General features: G+C 45.4%; 1 protein-coding gene across 2 annotated transcripts in view; it reads left to right on the top strand.

Moving 5' to 3' along the window:
- Positions 1–24,610, top strand: part of LOC112244076 (protein capicua homolog) — a 42,400-nt gene extending 17,790 nt beyond the window's left edge. The window contains exons 1-21 of one of the 2 annotated variants that reach the window (XM_042304954.1): positions 670–3,234; positions 3,767–3,916; positions 4,088–4,256; positions 9,251–9,362; positions 9,528–9,710; positions 9,823–9,961; positions 10,139–10,317; positions 10,479–10,617; positions 10,951–11,048; positions 11,202–12,159; positions 12,272–12,411; positions 12,638–12,798; positions 13,417–13,607; positions 14,014–14,127; positions 14,877–15,419; positions 15,511–15,845; positions 16,046–16,203; positions 16,355–16,506; positions 16,670–16,804; positions 20,835–20,999; positions 22,481–24,610. In XM_042304954.1, the coding sequence (XP_042160888.1) occupies positions 3,183–3,234; positions 3,767–3,916; positions 4,088–4,256; positions 9,251–9,362; positions 9,528–9,710; positions 9,823–9,961; positions 10,139–10,317; positions 10,479–10,617; positions 10,951–11,048; positions 11,202–12,159; positions 12,272–12,411; positions 12,638–12,798; positions 13,417–13,607; positions 14,014–14,127; positions 14,877–15,419; positions 15,511–15,845; positions 16,046–16,203; positions 16,355–16,506; positions 16,670–16,804; positions 20,835–20,999; positions 22,481–22,746 (4,539 nt within the window). In that variant the 5' untranslated portion in view covers positions 670–3,182 and the 3' untranslated portion in view covers positions 22,747–24,610. Of the gene's footprint in view, positions 1–669; positions 3,235–3,766; positions 3,917–4,087; positions 4,257–9,250; positions 9,363–9,527; positions 9,711–9,822; positions 9,962–10,138; positions 10,318–10,478; positions 10,618–10,950; positions 11,049–11,201; positions 12,160–12,271; positions 12,412–12,637; positions 12,799–13,416; positions 13,608–14,013; positions 14,128–14,876; positions 15,420–15,510; positions 15,846–16,045; positions 16,204–16,354; positions 16,507–16,669; positions 16,805–20,834; positions 21,000–22,480 lie in introns of those variants that run through there. The other variant, XM_042304956.1, reaches the window with a different exon arrangement.
- Positions 24,611–27,750: the final 3,140 nt, after the last annotated feature.

Raw genomic sequence — 27,750 nt, 5'->3', positions numbered from 1 at the left:
TGCCTAACCCTAACCTTAATTTAAGACCAAAAAGCACATTTTTGTTTTCATACATTTTTACTATATTGCCAATTTGACTTTGTGGCTGTGCTATCTAGTGGAAACTGATTCACAGCTCCACTTCAAAGTTTGATTTCTAGAGCGCCCGCTATGCAGATGGACGAACTCGGTACTGCATGTGTTTTTTTAAACTATCATTATTTAAACTTCTATCAAGCGATTTGTTGTCCTCCATCCGAGTGTCTCTGTTCGATTTGCTTGCTCTGCAATCAATCTTGCATACTACCTAAAATAGACCAATGGAGATGGGACATGGGCGGGATTATGTAAAGTAATTATTGCGGTATGATTCAGGTTGGGGAACTTGGGCTTTGTAGCCAATAAATTAACGACAGATACGTAACGGTTGGATTGAATAACATAAGAGCCAATACGAAGTCATGTTCCAATTTTATGTCTTTTTTTAGGAGCTCTATTTCAGTGCAGTGATCAGTGACTGACCGATGAGATTTGCATATGACTGACATTCCAGTGTATATTTGAACCAATCAGCGGTCACGGCGGTGGGATGACAGGTGGCTGCCTTGACCAATAGCGGAGCTTAGATGTAGAGAAAGGGCGGGGCACGGATGGGCGAGGTTGACACAGTGAAAGAGCGAGAGGGGGCAGCCTAGTTTACAACAAGAGGGAGGGGAAAAGAAAGAAAGGGCCAGACGAAGCCAGAGAGAAGAAATTGTGGAGAAGAGAGTTGAGCTAAAGTGAGGAGATGTTATGATACGTTAACTTTTCTACTACAAATACCTGCGGAGCTGACGGACAGGAGTGGGCGCGCGCGAAGTGACCTGCTGCAGGCGGAGATCGCACCGGACCTCGAGCTGCTATTTCTATATAAAGCCCACGATACCACGGATCTGTGTCAGAGCATCTCCAGCTGGTCTCTTGCTTCGGTTTTCTGCCGTTGAGCTCAATTATGTCGTTTTCTTTGGTCCAAGGGGAGCAGCAACCAACATAGAACAGTGCTCTGGTCTCGCCCCACTTTCTGTCATTGGGTCCGAGTTATCATCATCGCTGCTGCTCATGACAGCGTTGGAGTGAAATACTTTTGCTAACTATACTTTCAGTCGATTATCTCTTTGAGACGTTGATAGATACGAGGTAGGGGTGTGTGCGGGAGCCGACTGAGGCCAAGGTGGTGTTTAAAAAATATATATCAACGTTAGTGGGGGTAGCGCATTGGTGGCTAGCTTGCAAAAACAGTGGGTCTTTGGATTTAACCAGCAAATGGAGAGCCAGTGGGAGATGGGTGAATGCACCAGTTTTACGCACACCTGCATGTGATACGCCTTGTGTGGTAGAAAGTTAATTGATGGTGAATACGATTTCACGTTGCTTTACATTTGAATATGAGTTTGTGCCAAAGCAATAGAATATCAATGTTGGATGCTGACAGTAACCATACGGCTAAACAGGCAGGTAGCTAACGGTTTTGGGAGTAAAAAATGCAGGCGTATTCAGGCAGGTTTTAGTAAATTTAGCTACCATCTTATAGATCTAGTACTCCGCAGTCATTGTTCCTCAAATAAGTGGTTTCATGGTGTGAAGAAAAACAATAGTAACAGACATATGTTGTGTAAAGGAAGGGTAGTGACATGAGGACAATAATTGCGTTTCTTTGACTGCTTTCTGTTTCTGTTCGGCGGGTGCAGGGCCAGGGGCCGGTGCACTTGAAGCTCGGGTTGCCTTCTCGAGTTGAACCAGTCGGCTGTATTTTGAAGTAACACAGGTTATTTTGACTGACAATTGCAGTGCTACGTGCTTCTTCACCTGCATTGTTTGCTGTTTGGATTTTTAGGCTGGGTTTCTGTACAGCACTTTGAGATATCAGCTGATGTTTGAAGGGCTATATAAATTTGATGTGATACTTGCGTCAATGTAGACTGCAATAAACCCATCTGTGGTGGCCAGCTAACGTAAGATAAACAATTGGGGTTGCCACTTGTCCTCCAAACTTCAGCAATAACATCCAAAGTAAAAGCATGATGTTGCTGAGCATAGCCTGCACTGGAGTTTATGGATGGCAAATAGCTGCTGCTAGCCTGTGTTCATTCAGCTAACTAGTAGTTGTGTATAACTTTACACACGGTCCGATGCATACGCAATTGATTGATAGATTCAGACATACACATCCCTTCAATAAACAAATCTATCAGGATGATGAATTTGATAGCTTTGTCATTTTGAGCATTTGCATAACAAAAAGCTAGCCAGATAGCTAATGCACATAGTTAGCTAGCCAGCTTGCTATCCACTGCTAGCAATTCATGTTAGTGTCGTCCAAGCTAGCTGTCAGACATTCTTGGTCAACTAGATGCAATAAATCGAATACTCCGGAGATCGTTTCTGCCCTAAAAAATTTACTAGCCTTTCGTACCATTTGTACATTGCTAAACTGAAGCGAGTATGTGTAGAGACAAGTTGAACATGGCCGCGAGGATAGCGTATGTCTCGGACTGATGTGCCAATTTACTCCGTGGATGAGGGTGAGGCCTAGTTAACTTACTCATGACCGCAGCACTCCAGTAATGTAAACAAACAGACGAGGGTACATCAGGGGTTATTAGATCAAGAGGAACACATACTTCTCCGATGATATTTAACATATTGTCCCATCTGTATCCTGTTGCAACTTGTGACTATTTGGCAATCCATTTTACATTGTGTTATTCCCCGTATTTCATGTTCTGCACTGGGGAAATATAGTTGTTATCGTCAATGCGCGTGAATAAATAGGCTGCTCGCAGAGAATGCGGCATTCTGAAAATATGAAAGCGTGAGCTGGTCTCATGTTGTTGACCGATAAGCCTGGGACTTCATTTTAATCAGAAATCAACATTTACAGATATCTGTGCGCCACCGGGTAAATCATAATAGCAGTGCGTCTATTGCAGTGAACGTTGTGCGTGATGACCGCAATCTGAAGATAAGCGTCAGATACAGGCACTATCGAGCACTGTTGCGTTCTTGTTTCATCGATGGAGTTGCCATCCACTATACGATCTTGGATCACTGATGGATGTTTGAACACATGGATTTTTATCTGACATTGTAAAGGGACGTTTTCAAGGACCCTTTTTAATTGACTCACGTTTTTGGAAAAACACAATAAAGGACCCTTTTCAACCATGTATTCGTCAGAAAGCCCTCAATACCTCCGTCAAGGACTGAGCATGTTTGGTCAGTCATGGTCATTTACTACCTCTGTGTGTTTTTCATATTTGTCTCCAGCACCATTTTGAGTATTGTAGCATTATGAATTTACAGTGTGATATAAATGGTATATACAGGTCTTTCTCATGGCTGATTGATGCTCACCTGCTGGTGAGTTTCCAGAGGTGTCCCATATGGGCAGCAGCAACAGCCATGAGTATATACCTGAGGCTAATTGGTTAAGCCAGTGGGCCACTGGTTCTGGGAAGATGGGCCTTTGATAGTCACTTCTTGACCGTACTAGAAAAGTGTTAATATTGTCATATTGTCATAAATAAACTATTAGCAAGTACGGGCTAACAACACTATGTTCCCCAAATCTGGAAATAGAATCTTGTTTATATGAAAGTTGAGATTGTTTATCAGATGTTGAGATTTTATAAAAATATGTTTGGGCTAGCTTACTATGAGGAGTGTATTGTCTGGACATATTGTGAGTCCATAAACTGTTATGAAAGGAGTAGGCCTAACCATTTCTTTGTATTTTTTTTTTTTAAAGTCTGGACCAACGTGGAACCCCGGTCAGTTCCTGTGTTTCCCTGGCATTCATTGGTCCCTTTCCTGGCACCAACCCAATCAGACGCCTCTACTCAGTCTGGTGAGGGCCAACAACCAATCAATCATCCCCAAGCTGCCAGTCTGAAAACAGGTAGGTTGTTAGTTAAATTCTACCCAAATCCCAACAAGATTGCAATTTCTACCATGATTTCAAACTCATGAAAGAAACATAAAAGTTACATAACACAAACATTGGTATTACCAGATAACTATCAGAGATTTGAATCATTGCGAAAATACCCCCTTTTCCTGTCTTTCTCAGAGTCTCAGGGGGGTGCAGTGCTGCTACAGGAGGCCAATGAGGACCCCCCCACCCTGGAGAGAGGACCCACAAGGCCAACTCCCTCCACAGATGACCTGGCCCCTGAGAGGGAGAGGGAGGCCGAAAGAGAGAGGCCAGACAGTGAGACTGAGAGTGATGTGGATGACCCGTAAGTGTGTGTGTGTGTGCGTGCGTGACTGCATGTGGACACTAGGGCTGACTCCAATTAGTTGATTGTTTGGTCGTTAGGCTGTTGGTCAACTAAGATTTTTTTTTTTGAGCTGTAGCAAATATATACAGATATATATATATACATATACCAGTCAAAAGTTTGGACACACCTACTCATTCTGGTGTTTTTCTTTATTTTTACTGTTTTCTACATTGTAAGACGAGTGTGCAAAGCTGTCATCAAGGGGAAGGGTGGCTACTTTGAAGAATTTCAAATCTAAAATATATTTAGATTTGTTTAACACTTTTTGGTTACTACATGATTCCACGTGTTATTTCATAGTTTTGATGTCTTCACTATTATTCTACAATGTAGAAAATAGTAAAAATAAAGAAAAACCCTTGAATGATAAGGTGTGTCCAAACCATTGACTGGTACTATATTTATTTATTAAATATGAGACACTTTTCTGATCTAATCCAAGAGGAAGGGGAGTGTGGCTAGGATGCATAATGCACGTCTCTCCAGAATGTGCGGTCTCCCCCCAATTTGTACCTGATTACGCATAGAAGTAGGACTATAGGCTACCTTGCCTGTGCTCAAATGTAGGCCAATTTTAAGGATCTTATAGTATTTATTGGCTTAACGCACCACCACTAATGGGCTGTGGAGCTTCTCAAAGTAATGTTTTCTTCACTTCAAGCAAACAGTCTGTTATTACATCCGTTGAGAATGACAATAGTCCTCAATGTATTTCGAATATCTTTTCAGCTCTCTCCCTTTCGATAACCACTTAGCGTGAAAGGGAAAAATATTGTGCTCTAATCCAGTGGAAACGTCCTACCCGATGAGCTCTTATAGCCTACAGTCTGTTCTGAGCTCACTGGAGCAAAACTGAGGGCCCAAAATATTTTCTACAATGTTGCAAGTTTGTTAGCATGAGCTTTGGGCTGACACAAGTTGATACAATGTTTCAAGTTCCTTGCAGACAGGCAATGCATAGCCAATGTGATTTATAGGATATTTATTTTTATAATGTTATTTTCTACCTGTAGGCTGTATTGTTTTTTATTTGTTGGCTTTATATGTAGGCTATTTTTACAATAGTAGTACTCGAGACCAGATTTTGAGTGTTTCGGTCTTCTCTACATTTTGGATACATTTGTACTCGGTCTTGACTCTGTCTTGGACAGTGCGGACTCATAATTTCTTCCCAGATTAAAAAACTCATAATTATCAGCTTCCATTCAGTCAGCACATAGAACTGCTTCTCCAGGCCAAATATACACACTCCTTTCCTGAAACATGAATATCTTAACAGCCTTTTTATCTATTATAGACATGTTTGCGCAGTGGTGAACCTATAGGCCTCCAGTGTGTGACCGGTTACAGTGGTGAACCTATAGGCCATCTGTGTGACAGGTTAGTACAGTGGTGAACCTATAGGCCTCCAGTGTGTGACAGGTTACAGTGGTGAACCTATAGGCCATCTGTATGACAGGTTAGTACAGTGGTGAACCTATAGGCCATCTGTGTGACAGGTTAGTACAGTGGTGAACCTATAGGTCTTCAGTGTGTGACAGGTTAGTACAGTGGTGAACCTATAGGTCTTCAGTGTGTGACAGGTTAGTACAGTGGTGAACCTATAGGTCTTCAGTGTGTGACAGGTTAGTACAGTGGTGAACCTATAGGCCATCAGTGTGTGACAGGTTAGTACAGTGGTGAGCCTATAGGTCTTCAGTGTGTGACAGGTTAGTACAGTGGTGAACCTATAGGTCTTCAGTGTGTGACAGTGGTGAACCTATAGGTCTTCAGTGTGTGACAGGTTAGTACAGTGGTGAACCTATATACCTTCAGTGTGTGACAGGTTAGTACAGTGGTGAACCTATAGGTCTTCAGTGTGTGACAGTGGTGAACCTATAGGTCTTCAGTGTGTGACAGGTTAGTACAGTGGTGAACCTATAGGTCTTCAGTGTGTGACAGGTTAGTACAGTGGTGAACCTATAGGTCTTCAGTGTGTGACAGTGGTGAACCTATAGGTCTTCAGTGTGTGACAGGTTAGTACAGTGGTGAACCTATAGGCCATCAGTGTGTGACAGGTTAGTACAGTGGTGAACCTATAGGTCTTCAGTGTGTGACAGTGGTGAACCTATAGGTCTTCAGTGTGTGACAGTGGTGAACCTATAGGTCTTCAGTGTGTGACGGGTTAGTGTGGTGAACCTAGGTCTTCAGTGTGTGACAGGTTAGTACAGTGGTGAACCTATAGGTCTTCAGTGTTGTGACAGTGGTGAACCTATAGGCCTTCAGTGTGTGACAGGTTGGTACAGTGGTGAACCTATAGGTCTTCAGTGTGTGACAGGTTAGTACAGTGGTGAACCTATAGGTCTTCAGTGTGTGACAGTGGTGAACCTATAGGCCATCAGTGTGTGACAGGTTTGTACAGTGGTGAACCTATAGGCCATCAGTTAGTGTGAACCTAGGTTTCAGTGTAGTGGTGAACCTATAGGTCTTCAGTGTGTGACAGGTTAGTACAGTGGTGAACCTATAGGTCTTCAGTGTGTGACAGTGGTGAACCTATAAGTCTTCAGTGTGTGACAGGTTAGTACAGTGGTGAACCTATAGGTCTTCAGTGGTGAACCTATAGGTCTTCAGTGGTGAACCTATAGGTCTTCAGTGGTGAACCTATAGGTCTTCAGTGGTGAACCTATAGGTCTTCAGTGGTGAACCTATAGGTCTTCAGTGGTGAACCTATAGGTCTTCAGTGGTGAACCTATAGGTCTTCAGTGGTGAACCTATAGGCCTTCAGTGGTGAACCTATAGGCCTTCTCCAGACTGTCACGTCTGTCACATGAAAGCAGGTTCACACTGAGCACATCTGTGAAGAGCTCAGGGCGCCAGTGGCAAATTTGCCAATCTTGGTGTTCTCTGGTAAATGCCAAAGGTCCTGCACGGTGTTGGGCTGTAAGCACAACCCCCACCTGTGGACGTCGGGCCCTCATACCACCCTCATGGAGACTGACCGTTTGAGCAGACACGTACATTTGTGGCCTGCTGGAGGTCATTTTGCAGGGCTCTGGCAGTGCTCCTCCTGCTCCTCCTTGCACAAAGGCGGAGGTAGCGGTCCTGCTGCTGGGTTGTTGCCCTCCTACGGCCTCCTCCACGTCTCCTGATGTACTGGCCTGTCTCCTGCTAGCGCCTCCATGCTCTGGACACTACGCTGACAGACACAGCAAACCTTCTTGCGACATCTCGCATTTATGTGCCATCCTGGATGAGCTGCACTACCTGAGCCACTTGTGTGGGTTGTAGACTCCGTCTCATGCTACCACTAGAGTGAAAGCACCGCCAGCATTCAAAAGTGACCAAAACATCAGCCAGGAAGCATAGGAACTGAGAAGTGGTCTGTGGTCCCCACCTGCAGAACCACTCCTTTATTGGGGGTGTCTTGCTAATTGCCTATAATTTCCACCTGTTGTCTATTCCATTTGCACAACAGCATGTGAAATTTATTGTCAATCAGTGTTGCTTCCTAAGTGGACAGTTTGATTTCACAGAAGTGTGATTGACTTGGAGTTACATTGTGTTGTTTAAGTGTTCCCTTTTTTTTTGAGCAGTGTATATTTACACGCACATAGCCTAGTTTCAATGGAATATCAATATCAAAACAAACTCTGAACCAACTATATTCATTTGGTGATAGGTCGAAAAACATTAAACATTCATGGCAATTTGGCTTGCTGTTGCTAGCTAATTTGTCCTGGGATATAAACATTGGCTTGTTATTTTATCTGAAATGCACAAGGTCCTCTACTCTGACAATTATTCCACAGATAGAAGGGTAAACAGTGTTTCTGGTAATCTCTCCTCCGTCAGGCTTCTTCTTTGGGGTTTATATGGCAGTTGGCAACCAACTTTAAGGTGCATTACTGCCACCAACTGGACAGGAGTGTGGACCTCAGATCATCTTTCAATCACTCACGTGGGTTTAGGCTCCTATAATCCAATCAGGAGATGGGACATACACTAAGGCATTGTTGGCAGAATAGATGGATGCGTAAGTGTGCTTAAAGGGAAAGGGGATATCTAGTCAGTTGTACAACTGAATGCATTCGACTGAAATGTATCTTCTGCATTTAACCCAACCCCTCTGAATCAACATCCACGTCAGGCATCAGACAAGCGTAATGCATATTGTTGATTTTATAGACGCTTTTTAAAATTTAGACCAGTTAATTGGTCGAAAGAACAGACGACTTTTGGTCAGGCAAGATGTTTTGGTGGCAGGGACAGGCCTAGTAGAGTGAGTGGCTCCACGCGTCCACTCAAGTTTTCTACATGTAGAGCAGCATGTTATTTGAACAACGAGGTGAGGAACAAAAGCATCCATCTCTGTGCTTTATTACTAGCCATATGAATGGCTATATGAATATAAGCTAAATGAATACAGGGTGGCAGGTAGTGTAGCGGTTAGAGTGTTGGGCCAGTAACCAAAAGGTTGCTGGTTTGAATACCCGAGCCGACAAGGTGAAAGATGTGTCGATGTGACCTTGAGCAAGGCACTTAACCCTTATTAGCTCCAGGGGCGCCGTACTATTATGGCTGACCCTGTAAAACAAAACATTTCACTGCACATATCCTGTGTGTTTGACAATAAAATACACAAAAATAACTGAAAAGAATGGCAGTGGCCAGGCTGCTGCTGTCGTCCATTGACTGTCATGAGCTGTCTGCTGAATCCACCGAAATGTCTCTGGGGAGTGGAGCCACTTTCCCTGCTCTGTGTGTGTGAAAGAGTGACAGTTTTATTCAAATTTCTCTCCTAAGACCTACTCCCGCAAAAAGTTGTTTAAAAAAAAAAAAAAAAAAAAAAATATATATATATATATGTTCCATGTTTGCTACAGAGGTATGATGGTGAGTGAGATGTACATGGTTTCGGTCAGATATATCTGATGTTGTCATGGTTCTGTCTCCACCTGTCTGTCTCTCAGGTTCTTCCCCAGTGTTCTTCCTGAGCCGCCCTTGTCTGTGACTCCTGTGAAGAGACGCACTCAGTCCCTCAGCGCCCTGCCCAAAGATGGGGACAAAATCAGCCCTAACAAGGTAACCTCTCACCTGTCTCTCGCTCACTCATTTTCTCAATTCATCTCTTACCTTGTCATACATTCCGTTCCTCATTTAATCACATTGTTAAAAGAGGAGCATCCCTGGCAAGGCGCTCTGACTTTCTCTCACCCTCTCATCTAATCATTCTTTCCTCCCTCTCAGAGGGAGAAGGACCACATCAGGCGGCCGATGAACGCGTTCATGATCTTCAGTAAGCGTCATCGAGCGCTGGTGCACCAGAGGCACCCCAACCAGGACAACCGCACGGTTAGCAAGATCCTGGGCGAGTGGTGGTATGCCCTGGGGCCCAAAGAGAAGCAGAAGTATCACGACCTCGCCTTCCAGGTGTGACACACACACACCAATTTAGTGCAATGGTTTAGTCTGACCTGACTAAGCAGCCAAAAAATGAATGTATTTTGTTTGCTCATCCTCTATCTCTCTCCCTCTTTATCAGGTGAAGGAGGCCCACTTTAAGGCCCACCCAGACTGGAAGTGGTGCAACAAAGACAGGAAGAAGTCTAGTTCTGATGGCCGAGGGCTCCCAGGGCCAGGGGGCAAAGACATTAGAGAAAGGAGCATGTCTGAGACCACCGGTGAGTCACACACTGCTGCTCAAAACACCCAAATAAGAGATAACAGAAAGGAAGAGATGTTCATTTGATTGCCAAGGTTTCCTCTGAGCTTTGTCATCACTAAAACATTATGATTGAATATCTATCTCCTCTCGCTACGCTCCACTGTCTCTCTCCCTCTTACTTTCTCTCTCTCAGAGCCCCATGGTGTGGAGCTGAAAGGGGTGGGGCCTGGCCTGCTGGGTGTGTCTGAGCGGAATCCAGGGGAGGGGCATGTAGGTCAGCTACCACGCCCCCGAGCCTTCTCCCAGAGTGCCGTGCACAGCCTGGAGAGGTGTGAGAGGGGCAACACACAGGCCCTGGCCGAACTGTCACAGGTAAGGCCATGCTACATAATGTTGTTTCCACTACAGCCACTTTACTCAAATGATAAACAGGTTTCTTAGTTTGGTGTGTCAATTTTGACTCGTCCCTCTCATCCATCACTTTGTTGTTTTATATCTGGCTCCTTCTCCTCCTCTTCCTCCTCCTCTCTCAGATGTGTGGGGATGGTGGTGGCCAGTTTTCGGGGCGCGCCCAGACCCTGTCCCGGTCTCAGAGGGGGGTCAGTGAGGACATGACCAGTGATGAGGAACGCATGGTCATCTGTGAAGAGGAGGGAGACGACGATGTCATTGGTGAGAAACTAAACTGCTGTGACATCTCAACAACGCAACAATTATAAGCTTATTAAGTCCCGGTAAACATGTAAAACTCAGGTTATTACACTGCTGGGAAACAATACTACTGGTAGCTCTTTTCCCATAATGACATCATCTTATTTGGACAGTTTGAGAAATTCTATTCAAAAGACCTTTATTGCCCCCTATGGGAAATTTGGTCACAGGGAATTCCACACAAACGATTCCCAGACATGCATATTACGTGTACAATATACTGGCAGAGGAAGTTAGAAATAGGTGTTTATGCACATAAACCATGAGTACCCTCACTCCCCTTTCCCCCTACAGAGGACCCGTACCCTGCCAACTCCATAGACCTGAAGTGTAAGGAGAGAGTGACGGACAGCGACAGTGACAACGCCTCTGGGAACGAGAGCGATCGCAAGGTAAGTCTCTTCCTTTATCAAGGCTAGATTGAGTTAGTTGTCTGACTGATCATTTTCTTGATATAGTACCATTATTTAGAGAAGTGGAACATGTTTTAGACCTGCTTTTCACCTGCTACAGACATTTAGTTGTTTCTCTTTCTGTCTCTGCAGCGTGTCTTTGCTCCAGCGATCTGCTCTTCCTCCTCCCAGCCCACCCCCCACGGACGCTCCGTCTCTCTCTCCTCCTACCCTTCCAAACGCTACAACGAGGAGAGAGGAGGTGGGCTCTCAGACCGCAGGAGGAAGAGAGGAATAGAGGGAGGAGGTGGTGATGGAGGAGGAGTGGCATCCCTCTCTCTTTCCCTGTCCTCCTCAGGCCACTCTGTCATCTCCAGCCCCGGAGGCCCAGTTCCTTCTGCCCTTGCCCCCCTTGGCCTGTCTCCTCTCCTCGGGTTGGGGGCTGTCAGAGTGGCCTCTACAGTGGTGACCAATGTGGTTCGTCCGGTCGTGAGCACGCCAGTCCCCATCGCTAGTAAACCCCGAGACGGAGCAGCTTCATCCATTCCTCACCCATCAGACAGGAGGTCCCTCCCATTGCAACAGGCGCAGCTTCTGATTGGCTCCGGAGCAGGAAGCGGAGGGCCTGGCTACTACTCCTCATCGTCACCCAATCCCATAGGTGCAGGGGCAGGTCCAGGGGGGCTGGTGACCAGCTTGGTGTTCCCGGGGCACAGCCAGTCCACCGTCCAGCTCATCAGTCCCTCCCCCAATCCGTCCTCCCACCACCAGCTGCCCCCCACCGCCCCTGTCTCTGCCCCCACACACAACCACACCAACGGCCCCCTGCCCCTCTCCCTGCTCCAGCCCCAGTTCCTTTCCTCGTCATCTCTGGCATCCCCCGGGGGCAAAGCCATCACACAGGTCCAATACATCCTGCCCACCCTATCAGCCAGCTCCAATCACAAGAGCCCCTCCCCTCAGCTGCACAACCTGCCGAACAGTATCTTCAACCTGCCGACAGCTCCGCCCACCCACATGGCCATAGCCAATGGGAAGCAGGTGGGGCTGGGCTCGCTGATGGGATACACCTCCAGCCCAGCCGTGGGAGTGGTCAGCCCGGGAGCCAGAGGTGGGGGGGAGAGAGAATCGTACACCAAAACTCTAATAAATGGAGAACTGTGACACTGTTTTCAAAAAAGGCTTAACCTTATCCATATTTTCCTCTCTCTTTCACTCTTTAGTGCAATCCCAGTCCCCAGTCCTACAGGGCAAGATGCTGCTTCCCATGGCAACAGTGAGGACTGCACCCGCCCCTGCTCAGCAGTACCCCCTCGTGGCTCCACCTCTTCCTGTCCAGAATGGAGCTCAAGCAGGAAGCAAGGTAAAGCAGTGTTACCATGGTGATGACAGCCAGACCAAGACATTGAGATTTCAGTAGGTTTATTCTGTATCCCAGGGCTGTCAGAGCCCCAACATGACCATTCTTACTAGTCTTTGTAATCATAGAATAATCTAACTAATTACACTTGTAGTTAGTTACCCCAGGTGAATGACTAAATACATGTTTATCTTCTCACTCTTTCTCCATTTCTTTTTCTCTCTGATAGATCTTCCAGATCGCTCCCATGCCTGTTGTCCAATCCCAGCTCCAGCAAGGCGGGGCAGGGCATCCTGGGAGCCCTTTTCCCGTTACCTTGGGAACGGCCACAGTGTTGCACCAAGGTTCTGCCCCATCTCAGACTGTGCTGCTGCCGCCCCCACCAACCAGGTAGGAGGACACAGACCAACTCAATCTAACAGTGCACTGTTAGCGCTGCTGCCCTACCATAATACATAACACAATGGTTTTGGAAGAAGTGCAGCTCTTGTGTTGTGTGTTAGTCATTCTGCTCTGTTGCTGCTGCTGGCCCAGGCTGCCTCTTCCTCTGCAGTGCCTGCTGCCTGCCTGCCGCCCCCTCACTGCCTCTCGGCTCCACCACACAGACACACTCATCTACTGTTCTGTCACCCACTGACCCCCACTGCACCATTTCTCTCCTCTCTCCTCCTTTCATCCTTGTTCTATTTTCCTTTTTTTTGTCTCTCTCCTCCTTCACTGCCTGTTTCATCTATCATCTTCTCTCTCTCACTCATACACACTTTCTCTGTCCCTCTTCACCTTAACTTCTCTCTTTTGTCTCTCTCCTCCTTCACTGCCTGTCATCTATCATCTTCTCTCTCTCACTCATACACACTTTCTCTGTCCCTCTTCACCTTCACTTCTCTCTTTTGTCTCTCCTCCTTCACTGCCTGTCATCTATCATCTTCTCTCTCTCACTCATACACACTTTCTCTTTCCCTCTTCACCTTAACTTCTCTCTTTTCTCTCTCTCTCCACCCCTCACAGGATCACCTATGTCGAGTCCACGCCAGGAGTCCCCTCTGCTCTGCCTCTGGTCTCCACAACAACAGGCTCCTCCTCCCCTCAGCAGGCCCAGCCCACCCCTGGATCTGCATATGTTTCGTCGCCCCTAGCAACGCTGGGCTTTACAGCCATAGCCCCCCCTGGACAGAACCTAGTCCAACCCCTCATCACAGGTCAGTAGAGCTCTGCTACCTGAGCCCGACGGGCCCTGACATTATACATCAGGTTAGGGCCGGGTAGGGCCCTCATCAATAACTAAGGTACGGGCAGGGCTCCTGTATAACTAAATTGATCACTAACATTTTGAAGCTGAGCCATTTGCTCGTGCTCTGCTGCGAAGTACAGTCAAGTCAGAAATGCTTCAACCTCGTCCAATATAAAGCAGAAGAGATTATTTAACAGAAAATAAGAATGTCCCTTGAGTTTTGTGGTAGTGTAGAGTCTCATGTCTCGTCATTGAGCAGAGCAGCACAAGCAAAGCGGTTACTATGGATACTCACAGACCCAGAGCCTCCATGAGCAGAGTGACCGATAGAGAGGAGCAGCTAATGGATTTACTAACGGAGGGCATTATTTCAGGTTTCGGGCAGGGCTGGGCAGGGCCTGGCTTTAAATTTGCCAGATGCAATCAGGCCTGGGTAGGGCATGGGTTTGGCTCCGGCATAAAATGCATGCCCGTGCAGGGCTCTACAGGTCAGTGCATCCACTTGAAGGACATCTAGAATAAGCTGGATACTGGATGGCTGCCATTTTGCAAGCTCCAACCCAATTTTGCTTGCTTCCTTGATCATGTTTTTCTTATTTTCCATCTTGTGTGCTTTAGTTCCACCTTGTTATTTTTAGTATTAGATTGTTATTGATTATTGCAGTGTTGGGGTTAGCGCTGGCAAGAAATGCCTTTCACTGTAATTGTGCATGTGCCATTCAATCTTGAAACTATATTGCACTTTTTAAGTTCCCTGTGAACTGCAACAGTAACAACAAGAAATCTCCCCTCAGTTTTGAGAACAGGAGCAAAACCTTTAGGTTAGAGGAAACAGGTTATCACAGTCTGGCTGTACACCCTGGCTGTCACTGGCCGTACTCTCTGGCCGTACTCTCTGGCCGTACTCTCTGGCCGTACTCTCTGGCCGTACTCTCTGGCCGTACTCCCTGGCCGCACGCCCTGGCCGCACGCCCTGGCCGCACGCCCTGGCCGCACGCCCTGGCCGCACGCCCTGGCCGCACGCCCTGGCCGCACGCCCTGGCCGTACTCCCTGGCCGCACGCCCTGGCCGCACGCCCTGGCCGCACGCCCTGGCCGCACGCCCTGGCCGCACGCCCTGGCCGCACGCCCTGGCCGCACGCCCTGGCCGCACACCCTGGCTGTCACTGACAGTACACTCTGGCCGTACACTCTGGCCATTGAAGGGTGGTAAACTCTTTCTCTCTCTCTCTCTCCAGGTCAGCCTCCCCTTCAGGCCCCAGTCCAGTCCCCTACCTGCCCCTCCCTCCCCTCTGGCCCAGCCTCTGCTTTAGGGGGACAGATAATCACCGCCATCTACCCCCCTACCAGCGTCACCATGGCAACTGGGATGGTCTCCATGGCTACCGGGCCACCCAGCATGGTGTACACAGTCTCCAGCTCCTCCAGTCTGTCCACCCACATCCTGCCCAAATACACATTCGCCCCCGCCACCCCCATCACACACACTCACACACACACCCAGCTCCAGTCAGACAGACAAACAGACAGGCACGTGGGGGAGAGACCCACGGACAGAACGTCTCACTCTCAGTCAGAGAAAGCGGCAGACAGACAAGCGGAGACGCAGCCTGAGCTACAGGCGTACGGACAGACGGACAGGCCAACCCTCACGCAGGCGGACAGACAGACGGAGAGGGAAGCCCAGACCTTCAATAAAAGCAGCAGCTTAGTGGCACCCCCAAGTGGCTCCTCATTGTCACTGCGGCCCTGTAGCCCCCCCCTGGCCTCTCACACTTCCAGTAAGTCTAAGGTGCCCTCCTTGTTTTTCGAACAAAGATCTAATGCTTAACAAATGCAAGTATATGAGAACTTATAATATACATATTTCAGCAGGCAGTGCACCAGGCACCCCCAAACTTCCCCAGATCCCGGTGAGAACCCCTCAGAAAATCAAAGCCACAGTTGCCAACATCCCGGTGGGCAGCTACGAGGGAGGAGGCCGAGGAAAGGAGAGGGAGAAGAACCGAGAGAGGGAAAGGGAGAAAGAAAGAGAAAACACTGGGGCCAACAGTCGTTTTTCCTTTGAGCTGGAGCGTCCTGTGGAGTCGACGTCCCCCTCCCAACACACACACACTGCTGAGGAGCCCCCCTCTGACAGACCCCCTGAGGGACACGATCCTGGGGACAACACTGACACATGCAGCACAGAGGCCAGCAACAAGGAGGTGAGAGAGCTGGAGAGATTGACCTGATGGAGTGTTTTGTTTTTTCTTCTCAATAATCAAAGAATGCAAATTGCATTCATAGAAAAAATGCACATTCATAGAAAATAAAATACATTTCTGATTTTACACCCTGTGTCCCAAAACGAAACCCTCCCAGCATACTGTATTATTAAACTTGTTCTCCTCTCTGCCCCATACAGTCCGGGTGGAAGGACTCCGTCCCCTCCTCACCCCTGCCCCCTCCCTTGGGTACAGACCCTGCCCTGCCACCTCCCCAGAGCGACAAAGACGCCCCTCCTCCCAAGAAGGTGAAGGCCCGCCCCCCGCCACTCAAAAGGACCTTTGACTCTGTGGACAAGTGAGTTACCCTGAGTATAGACACGCCATCTATCAATTTATAAAATGTTTGTTAGTGAGTATCCCTGAGTCATCCTGACACTTCAAAGGGTTCAGGTACCTTACTCATGTGTTTCTCTCCTTTCTCTCCCTCATCCCCCTCTTTCTCCCAGGGTGTTGTCGGAGGTGTATTTTGAGGAGCGTTTTGCTCAGCTACCAGAGTTCAGGCCAGAGGAGGTGCTGCCCTCCCCCACCCTGCAGAGCCTGGCCACCTCCCCCCGCGCCATTCTGGGCAGCTACCGCCGCAAGAGGAAGAACTCCACAGGTAAGAGAGAGAGAGAGGTGGTAGAGAGGCTTGAAGGAAATAGGGAGACAGACAACTGAGATCAACATTTTCTGTTGCAAAACATTTTGCTACTGTGTGCGCCACTGAAGTAGAGGGATCTGCGAATCGTCTATGTGTCTTTCTCATCCCGTCTTCTGTCCAGACCTGGACTCGTCCACAGAGGACCCTGTGTCCCCGAAGAGGAGGAGCAGAAGGCGCTCCAGCTGCAGCTCGGAGCCCAGCACACCCAAGAGCGCCGCCAAGTGTGAGGGAGACGTCTTCACCTTCGACCGACCAGGTAGAAACGCACAGACACGCTCACACCCTCATTGTAAGGTTTATTAATTTACAGTGCCTTTGGAGAGTATTCTGACCCCTTGACTTTTTCCACATTTTGTTACGTTACAGCTTTATTCTAAAATGTTTGAAATATATATTTTTTTTCAGCACTCTCCACACAATACCTCAGAATGACAAAGCGAAAACAGGTTTTTAGATTTTTTTTATTTATATAAGTATTCAGACCCTTTGCTTTGATACTCAAAATTTAGCTCAGGTGCATCCTGTTTCCATTGATCATCCTTGAGATGTTTCAACAACTACTTTTGAGTTCACCTGTGGTAAATTTAAATTGATTGGACATGATTTGGAAAGGCACACACCTATCTATATAAGTCCCGCAGTTGACAGTGTATGTCAGAGCAAAAACCAAGCCATGAGGTCGAAGGAATTGTCCTTTGAGATCAGAGACAGGATTATGTTGAGGCATAGATCTGGGGAAGGGTAGCAAAACATTTCTGCAGCATTGAAGGTCCCCAAGAACACAGTGGCCTCCATCATTCATAAATGGAAGAAGTTTGGAACCACCAAGACCGCCCTGCCAAACTGAGAAATCAGGGGAGAAGGGCCTTGGTCAGGGAGGTGACCAAGAACCCGATGGTCACTGACAGAGCTCCAGCGTTCCTCTATGGAGATGACAGTTGTCCTTCTGGAAGGGTCTATCTCTGCAGCACTCCACCAATCAGGCCTTTTATGGTAGAGTGGCCAGACGGAATCCGCTCCTCAGTAAAAGGCACATGCCAGCCCGCTTGGAAAGCAGCTAAAATACTCTCAATGACAAGCAAGATTCTCTGGTCTGATAAAACCAAGATTGAACTCTTTGGCCTGAATGCCAAGCGTCACGTCTGGAGGAAACCTGGCACCATCCCTACGGTGAAGCGCAGTGGTGGCAACGTCAAGCTGTGGGGATGTTTTTAGCCGCAGGGGCTGGGAGACTAGTCAGGATCGAGGCAAAGATGTTTTGTAATTCTATGAATCTTATCCAGTTGATTAATTCACCCACTCGCCCAAATCTTAAATGCCCAGATAAATCTACCCTGATTGATTTGATATTGACAAATTTTCACATAAATATTCTGCTGTTGGTGTTTTTTTGTAAGGATTTAAGTGACCATTGTGCTGTTGCTGTTAGAAATACTAAGGTTCCTAAGACAAACCCACAATTTATTCGTAAGAGAAATTTGAAGTGTTTTAATGAGCAGGCTTTCTTTCATGATTTGTTTTATTTTGACTGGAGCAAGATTGATCTTATCCCTGATGTGGAAACTGCCTGGAAATTCTTTCATGGTGTTTTTTTCCAAATAGTAAACAAACATGCCCCATTCCGCAGGTTCAGGGTTAAAGGGCGGGATAATCCATGGTTTTCTTCTGAGCTGTCTTGTATTATTCACGACCGTAATCTAGCCTGGGCTAAAGCAAGGAAATCATGTTCTGATGCTGAGTGGCTTATTTTTAGGCAGTTACGAACCTGAATGACCCTAGAAAGTTTTGGAAGGCTATTAAATCTGTCTGGTAACAGTAATGTTAATGAATTACCGTCATGTGTTTTGAAGGACTCTGTTGCTGTATATGACAAAACTGAAATGCTGAATTTTTTCAGAGCACTTTGTATCATCTGTTAGGCTGTTTGATTCAGTGTCTTCTGTCTCTGTACAACCCTGTGTGAATGAACCAGTGAGAGCTGGTCAAACTTTTAGCTTTTTGCCATTCTCAGTGCAGGTGGTACATAAAGCCCTGAAGTCCATAGATCAGACAAAGCCTGCAGATCCTGATCTTTTGGATCCCTGCTTTTTAAATCTGTCAGCTGATTTCATAGCTGAACCACTAACCCTGGAATGTAATGAGATTCCAAAAATCTGGAAATCAGCATTAGTCCTACCACTTTTAAAAGGGGGAGATCCAACTCTTTTAAATAATTATAGGCCAATCTGAAAATACTTGAAACCCTTGTGAGTGAACAGCTAAAAGTTTTTATTTACTAACTATTTTATCAATGTACCAATCGGGCTTCAGGAAGAAGCATAGCACAATTACAGCAGCCATGAAGGTTTTAAATGATATCACAAAAGCCCTTGACAAAAAATAGCACTGTCTCACTTTTTATTGATCTCTCTAAGGCTTTTGATACAGTTGATCATGCTATACACTGATTGTCGAGTGTAGGTCTTTCGGAGCATGCAGTTGCATGGTTTGCTAACTATCTGTCTGATAGAACTCCGTGCACTCAATTTGATGGGCTTATGTCTGTTAAATTGTCTGTCTTTAATGGTGTGCCCCAAGGCTCTGTACTTGGTCCTCTCTTATTCACTATTTATATAAATGATTTAGACAAAAACGTCCAATGCGCAAATTCATTTTTATGCTGATGATACTGTTATTTACTGTTGTGCCTCGTCTCTTACAAAAGCTTTCCAGAACTTGCAAACTGCTTTTTATACTGTTCAACATACCTTGTGTCAATTGAAGCGTATCCTCAATACTGACAAAACAAAACTAATGGTGTTTTCTAAAGCAAGAAATAGACCTCTGAACCTTCCACCTATTACTACCTGTCAGGAGGAGATTGAGGTTGTAACCTCATAAATATCTTGGAATTTTAATTGATGACTGCCTCTCTTTTAAATAGCGTATTCAACAACTTACAAAAAAATGAAGCTGAAATTGGGATTTTATTTTAGGAATAAGGTCTGTTTTTCTTTTGAAGCCAGAAGGAGGCTAGGATCAGCTACATTTATGCCTTTACTAGACTATGGGGAAATTTTATATATGAATGGTTCCGCTCAGTGTTTGAGATTGATTGACACCCTTTGCCATGGCACTTTGAGATTTATTTTAAACTGCCAAACCCTTACGCACCACTGCACTTTGTATACCAGGGTTGGCTGGCATTCTCTAGTCACTCGTAGGCTCAGGCACTGGTATACTTTTATTTACAAAGCCATTTTGGGTTTACTACCTTTTTATTTGGGCATTTTTATTGTTCAGAAATGTGGTGGGTACTCTCTTCGTTCGCTGGACCTTATCCTGCTAACTGTTCCAAATGTCCGAACTGAATTTGGTAAAAGGGCTTTTATGTTCTCTGCGCCATCGTCTTGGAACGCCTTACAGAATACTTATAAACTGGAAGAACTTGTCCCGATCGGTATTTTTAAATCACTGATGAATGATCTTGAGACTGATTCCCTGACCTGTCAATGTTTTTATTCTACTGTTTTTGATTTTGTTATACTCTAGTGAAATTCTATGGTTTTTACTAGATTACTTGTAGTTTTTCATGTTGTTTGTCTGTCGTTTTTGTAATGACTTGGTGCTGCCTATCTTGGCCAGGACGCTTCCTGGTTATATAAAGCTTAAATAAATAAAATAAAAGAACAGAGAGATCCTTGATGAAAACCTACTCCAGAGCGCTCAGGACCTCAGCCTGGGGTGAAGAATCACCTTCCAACAGGACAACAACACGAAGCACACAGCCAAGACGACAACGCAGGAGTGGCTTCAGGACAAGTCTCTGAATGTCCCCGCCAGAGCCCGGACTTGAACCTGATCGAACATCTCTGGAGAGACCTGAAAATAGCTGTGCAGCGACACTCCCCATCCAACCTGACAGAGCTTGAGAGAGGAATAGGAAAAACTCCACAAATACAGGTGTGCCAAGCTTGTAGCGTCATACCCAAGAAGACTCAAGGCTGTAATCGCTGCCAAAGGTGTTTCAACAAAGTGCTGAGTAAAGTGTCTGAATACTTATGTAAATGTGATATTTAAATTGGCAAACATTTCTAAAAATCTGTTTTTGTTTTGGCGTTATGGGGTATTGTGTGTAAATTGATGATTTTAGAATAAGGCTGTAATGTAACAAAACTGGAAAAAGTCAAGGGGTCTGAACTTTCCAAATGCGCTGTATAATAAACTGCTCTTCCAAATCCTAAAATATATGTTCCATGTTTACACAAATGTTTTATATAAAAGACTAACCAGAGTGTGTCTGTCAGCCCCCCTGTCTGTGTGTCCCCCTCCAGGGACAGGTGCTGATGGAGAGGACATCCTGGGGGAGCTGGAGTTTGACAAGGTGCCCTACTCCTCTCTGAGACGCACCCTGGACCAGAGACGAGCCCTCGTCATGCAGCTCTTCCAGGAGCATGGCTTCTTTCCGTCAGGTCAGTACAGAAACACATACACACACTTGCATATAGCTTTTTATATACAGTACCTGTTGAAAGTTTGGACACACCTACTCATTCAAGGGTTTTTCTTTGTTTTTACAATTTTCTACATTGTAGAATAATAGTGACGACATCAAAACTATGGAATCATGTAGTAACCAAAAAATTATGAAACAAATCAAAATAGATTCTTCGAAGTAGCCACCCTTTGCCTTGATGACAGCTTTGCACACTCTTGGCATTCTCTCAACCAGCTTCACCTGGAATGCTTTTCCAACAGTCTTGAAGGAGTTCCCACATGCTGAGCACTTGTTGGCTGCTTTTCCTTCACTCTACGGTCCAACTTATCCCAAACCATCTCAATTGGGTTGAGGTTGGGTGATTGTGGAGGCCAGGTCATCTGATGCAGCACTCATCACTCTCCTTCTTGGTCAAATAGCCCTTACACAACCTGGAGGTGTGTTGGGTCATTGTCCTGTTGAAAAACAAATGATAGTCCCACTAAGTGCAAACCAGATTGGATGGCGTATCGATGCAGAATGCTGTGGTAGCCATGCTGGTTTAGTGTGCCTTGAATTCTAAATAAATTAGACATTATCACCAGCAAAGCACCATCACACCTCCATGCTTCATGGTGGGAACCACGCATGCGGAGATCATCCGTTCACCTACTCTGTGTCTCACAAAGAGCGGTTGGAACCAAAAATCTCAAATTAAGACTCATCAGACCAAAGGACAGATTTTCACCGGTCTAATGTCCATTGCTTGTGTTTCTTGGCTCAAGCAAGTCTCTTCTTCTTATTGGTGTCCTTTAGTAGTGGATTCTCTGCAGCAACTCGACCATTAAGGCCTGATTCACGCCGTCTCGTCTGAAAGGTTGAGGTTGAGATGTGTCCTTTACTTCCACTCTGAAGCATTTATTTGGGCTGCAATTTCTGAGGCTGGTAACTTATCCTCTGCAGCAGAGGTAACTCTGGGTCTTCCTTTCCTGTGGCGATCCTCCAGTTTCATCATAGTGCTTGATGGGTTTTTGCGACTGCACTGGAAGAAACTTTCAAAGTTCTTGAAATGTTCCGTATTGACCAACCTTCATGTCTTAAAGTAATGATGGACTGTCGTTTCTCTTTGCTTATTTGAGCTGTTCTTGCTATAATATGGACTTGGATTTTTACCAAATAGGTCTATCTTCTATATACCACCCCTACACATTTTTGGTAACTACATAATTCCATATGTGTTATTTCATAGGTTTGATGTCTTCACTACTCTACAATGTAGAACATAGTCAAAATAAAGAAAAACCCTGTAATGAGTAGGTGTCCAAACTTTTGACTTGTATTGTACATAGGCCCTACTCTCACTCTCATTTACAGTGTACACAGTCCTCCCGACCCAGCAAAATAGTTTTTTTTTCTACATTCCTCGTCAATCAACACTTCCTCTCTGTCTTTCCCCTTCTCCTGTCCGCTCTCCAGCCCAGGCCACGGCAGCCTTCCAGGCACGCTACTCAGACATCTTCCCCACCAAGGTGTGTCTGCAGCTGAAGATCAGGGAGGTCCGACAGAAGATCATGCAGACTGCCGTCCCCTCTGAGACCAACGAGGCCTCCTCGCTCCCCGGACCATCTGGCACCCAATCAGGGGAAGGGACAGGAGGGGCGGAGCCATTGGGAGAGGAGGCGGATCGAGAGCGGGAGAGTAGTCCAGAAGAGCCGAGGGATTCGCAGGAGTCTTCTAGATGAAGGATGCCGACAGGCTGGATTGACCAATCAGCGATGGACCAGTTCCCCAAATCCCGCCTCTTAATTTTGTTGAAGCTACACCCCTCTGTCCGTGTGCGTATCTGGACCGGTCTCTCTCTCTTTCTCCAGAGAGCCAGGTCAGAAAGAGCAAGTGGACGAGACCAAGAGGATGTGTGTTTGCAAAATGTGTCAGAGGTGGAATTGTTTAAAACTTAAAAGGGGATTTAAAAAAAAGAAGTGTAATTCCCCCTCTCCAAAAAATGACATTTAAAATGCCAGTGACACACACACACACGGCTGATGAACCCCAAACTCCAATACTCACACTTGAATTAGCACTTTGTTAGTAATATGAATATTATCCCTGTAAGCTTCCATTGATGCCAGTGGACTATAGACTATACAATAACTCTCCAGCTGTTTCCCATTGCCTTGGAGCAGGGCCCATCTTTCAGACTGAATAGCATATCATTTACTGGGACTGTTTGAGGTAATTTATCTCACTCTAACAGGACTGGCTTGTTTTTAAAAATGGAGGGCTTGGGAAGCAAGATCAGTTAATTGGCTGCTGAAGAGGGTCTGGCTCTCAAGTCGCCCATTGGCTAATTTGTTTCTGCTGGACATTAGGGGGCTGGGTCCCCACTGGCTTGAGATGATGCCATTAGATAGAGAGCCCGCACTACCCTGGTGAGGGATCAGAAGGATCCTTGTTCTGTTAGATTTTTCTCTACTTTGATCCATAAAAGCATAACTTCAGGACAGGTCTGTGAGGGGGACAGGAGAGAGTTTAGGACCTCGCCCTCACTTGCCATGATTGGCTACAGAAGATGCCAGTAAAGCGTGCACAAAGCGTTCCTGCTAGTCTGATTCGCTCGCCATGAGGGAAGGAGGCGGGGAGAAGGAGTCAATGGGCACATCATGGCTTTACATTTCTCACTGTCACTTCTACCATGTTTTATATATTTGTAGACTTCAGTTGAGGACGTCAGGCTGACAGGCCTATTACATTTAATGCCAAGCAGTTTTATTATCTAACTTTTTTTTAAAGACATCGAACTTGTCTTCTTTTTTAATCAAACACATGTAACTTTGCAGTTCATTATGTTGTTATTGTATTACTGTTACTAATATTACTCCTCTCATTGTTATAGTGGACCTGATCCTTGCTACGGGCTGGTAGCAATGTCATATGATTAGCTCTAGCAACCGGTTTGCATATTTGAGGGGAATGGGACGTTTGAGAGAGATGGTCCTCACCTGTGCCTCTTTCCCTCTCTTTTGTCTTCCCTTTCAACACCCTCACTTCGCCCCAGCAAGGACCTGGGGTGACAAATATTTTTATTAATTTCAATGAGGGATAACAAAAAGAGGGTTGACATTTGTATTCGTTTTAAGTGTAATAAGTATGTTTTTGGACAACCCTGAAAACCGCTCTCTCTCTCTCACTCCCCTGCTAGTAAGGTTTGATTCTATAGCCTCCTCCTTCCTCCCTCTTTTCCTTCCATTCATCCTTCCTTACTGTTCTCTCTAGATCTTTTTTTGGGGTGGGAGGAGGTAAGCCTGGAGGGGGCAGGGCAGTATATAGAGTGGTAGGGTATAATATTGGTTGTCTTTGTGCAAGACCTGGTTGTTGTACATATTATTTACTGTAGTCAGGAGACTCACTATAATATTAAGGAACAATGTGTACCTGACTTGTATTGACTTTTAAAAGACGACATTACACAACGTCAAACTCCCAAAATTGACAAATTATTATTAACGTTTTACTCCTTGTTTTACTGAGATACAGTTTGCAAGATAAACTTAAATTATTCATAAATGTACATCTATCTTTCAGTATACAAATAAATGTTCAAGGTAACATATTTTTCACTAGTTTTTAATGTACACACAGCTGAACCACCAATTATTGATGATTTATTATTATCCAACTATACTGAACAAAAATATAAACGCAACATGTAAAGTGTTGGTCCCATGTTTCATGAACGGAAATAAAATATCCCAGAAATGTTCCAAAAGCTTATTTCTCTAATTTTGTGCACAAATTTGTTTTACGTCCCTGTTTGTGAGAATTTCTCCTTTGCCAAGATAATCCATCCACCTGACAGGTGTGGCACATCAAGAAGCTGATGAAACAGCATAATCATTACACAGGTGCACCTTGTGCTGGGGACAATAAGGCCACTCTAAAATGTGCAGTTTTGTCACACAACACAATGCCACAGATGTCTCAAATTGAGGGAGAGCGCAATTGGCATGCTGACGGCACGAATGTCCACCAGAGCAGTTGTCTGAGAATTGAATGTTCATTTCTCTACCATAAGCCACCTCCAACGTTGTTTTAGAGAATTTGGCAGCATGTCTAACCGGCCTCACAACCACAGACTACGTGTAACCATGCCAGCCCAGGACCTCAAGATCCGCCTTCTCCACCTGCGGGATCGTCTGAGACCAGCCACCCGGATAGCTGATGAAACAAAAGTATTTCTGTCTGTAATAAAGCCCTTTTGTGTGGAAAAAAATACATTCTCATTGGCTGGGGATGGCTCCCCAGTGGGTGGGCCGATGTCCTACCATGGCTGCTCCCTAGACAAGTCATGTGAAATCCATAGATTAGGGTCTAATGGATGTATTTCTTCATATGAACTGCAACTCAGTAAAATTGTTGAAATTGTTACATTGCGTTTATATTTTTGTTCAGTATATACACGATTACTCAAGTTTGGGGTCACTCAGAAAAATGGCCAGAAACAAAAAAAAACTTTCTTCTAAAACTCGACAGTCTATTCTTGTTCTGAGAAATGAAGGCTATTCCATGCGAGAAATTGCCAAGAAACTGAAGATCGCATACATCGCTGTGTACTACTCCCTTCACAGAACAGCGCATACTGGCTCTAACCAGAATAGAAAGGAGAGTGGGAGGCCCCGGTGCACAACTGAGCAAGAGGACAAGTACATTAGAGTGTCTAGTTTGAGAAACAGACGCCTCACAAGTCCTCAACTGGCAGCTTCATTAAATAGTACCCGCAAAACACCAGTCTCAACGTCAACAGTGAAGAGACGACTCTGAGATGCTGGCCTTCTAGGCAGAGTTTCAAAGAAAAAGCCATATCTCAGACTGGCCAATAAAAATTAAAGATTACGATGGGCAAAAGAACACAGACACTGGACAGAGGAACTCTGCCTAGAAAGCCAGTATCCCGGAGTCAAACTAGACACTAATGTACTTGTCCTATTGCTTAGTTGTGCACCGGAGCCTCCCACTCCTCTTTCTATTCTGGTTAGGGCCAGTTTGCACTGCTCTGTGACTGGAGTAGTACACAGCCTTGTACGAGATCTTCAGTTTCTTGGCAATTTCTCGCATGGAATAGCCTTCATTTCTCAGAACAAGAACAGACTGACGAGTTTCAGAAGAAAGTTATTTGTTTCCAGCCGTTTTGAGCCTGTAATCGAACCCACAAATGTTGATGCTCCAGAGACTCAACTAGTCTAAAGAAGGCCAGTTTTATTGCTTCTTTAATTTGAACAACAGTTTTCAGCTGTGCTAACATAATTGCAAAAGGGTTTTCTAATGATCAATTAGCCTTTAAAAACAACACTAACACAACGTGCCATTGGAACACAGTAGTGATGGTTGCTGATAATGGGCCTCAAGATATTCCATTACAAATCAGCCCTTTCCAGCTACAATAGTCATTTACAACATTAACACTGTATTTCTGATCAGTTTGATGTTATTTTAATGGACAACATTTTTAGCTTTTCTTTCAAAAACAAGAACATTTCTAAATGACCCCAAACTTTTGAATGGTAGTGTGTGTGTATATATACAGTTGAAGTTGGACGTTTACATACACTTAGGTTGGAGTATTTAAAACTTGTTTAACAAACTATAGTTTTGGCAAGTCAGTTAGGACATTACTTTGTGCATGACACAAGTCATTTTTCCAACAATTGTTTACAGACAGATTATTTCACATATAATTCACTGTATCACAATTCCAGTGGGTCAGAAGTTTACATACATTAAGTTGACTGTGCCTTTAAACAGCTTGGAAAATTCCAGAAAATGATGTCATGGCTTTAGAAGCTTCTGATAGGCTAATTGACATCATTTGAGTCAATTGGAGGTGTACCTGCGGATGTATTTCAAGGCCTACCTTTAAACTGAGTGCTTCTTTGCTTGACATCATGGGAAAATTAAAAAAAATCAGCCAAGATCTCAGAAATAAAAGTGTAGACCTCCACAAGTCTGGTTCATCCTTGGGAGCAATTTCCAAACGCCTGAAGGTACCACGTTCATCTGTACAAACAATAGTACTTAAGGAATAAACAACATGGGACCACGCAGCCGTCATACCGCTCAGGAAGGAGATGCGTTCTGTCTTCTAGAGATGAACGTACTTTGGTGCGAAAAGTGCAAATCAATCCCATAACAATAGCGAAGGACCTTGTGAAGATGCTGGATGAAACAGGTACAAAAGTATCTCTATCCACAGTGAAACAAGTCCTATATCGACAACCTGAAAGGCCGCTCAGCAAGGAAGAAGCCACTGCTCCAAAACCGCCATAAAAAGGCCAGACTACGGTTTGCAAATGCACATGGGGACAAAGATCATACTTTTTGGAGAAATGTCCTCTGGTCTGATGAAACACAAATAGAACCGTTTGGCCATAATGGCCATTATGTTTGGAGGAAAACGCTTGCAAACTGAAGAACACCATCCCAACCTTGAAGCACGAGGGTGGCAGCATCATGTTGTGGGGGTACTTTGCTGCAGGAGGGACTGATGCACTTCACAAAATAGATGGCATCATGAGGAAAATGATGTGGATGTATTGAAGCAACATCCGTCAGGAAGTTAAAGCTTGGTTGCAAATTGGTCTTCCTAATGGACAATGACCCCAAGCATACTTCCAAAGTTGTGGCAAAATGGCTTAAGGACAACAAAGTCAAGGTATAGGTGTGGCCATCACAAAGCCCTGACCTCAATCTAT

The sequence above is a fragment of the Oncorhynchus tshawytscha genome, linkage group LG23, assembly GCF_018296145.1.
Source record: "Oncorhynchus tshawytscha isolate Ot180627B linkage group LG23, Otsh_v2.0, whole genome shotgun sequence".
Classification (NCBI taxonomy): domain Eukaryota; kingdom Metazoa; phylum Chordata; class Actinopteri; order Salmoniformes; family Salmonidae; genus Oncorhynchus; species Oncorhynchus tshawytscha.
Note: the sequence above shows the minus strand (reverse complement) of the source record. Positions and strands in the feature narration are given on the sequence as shown.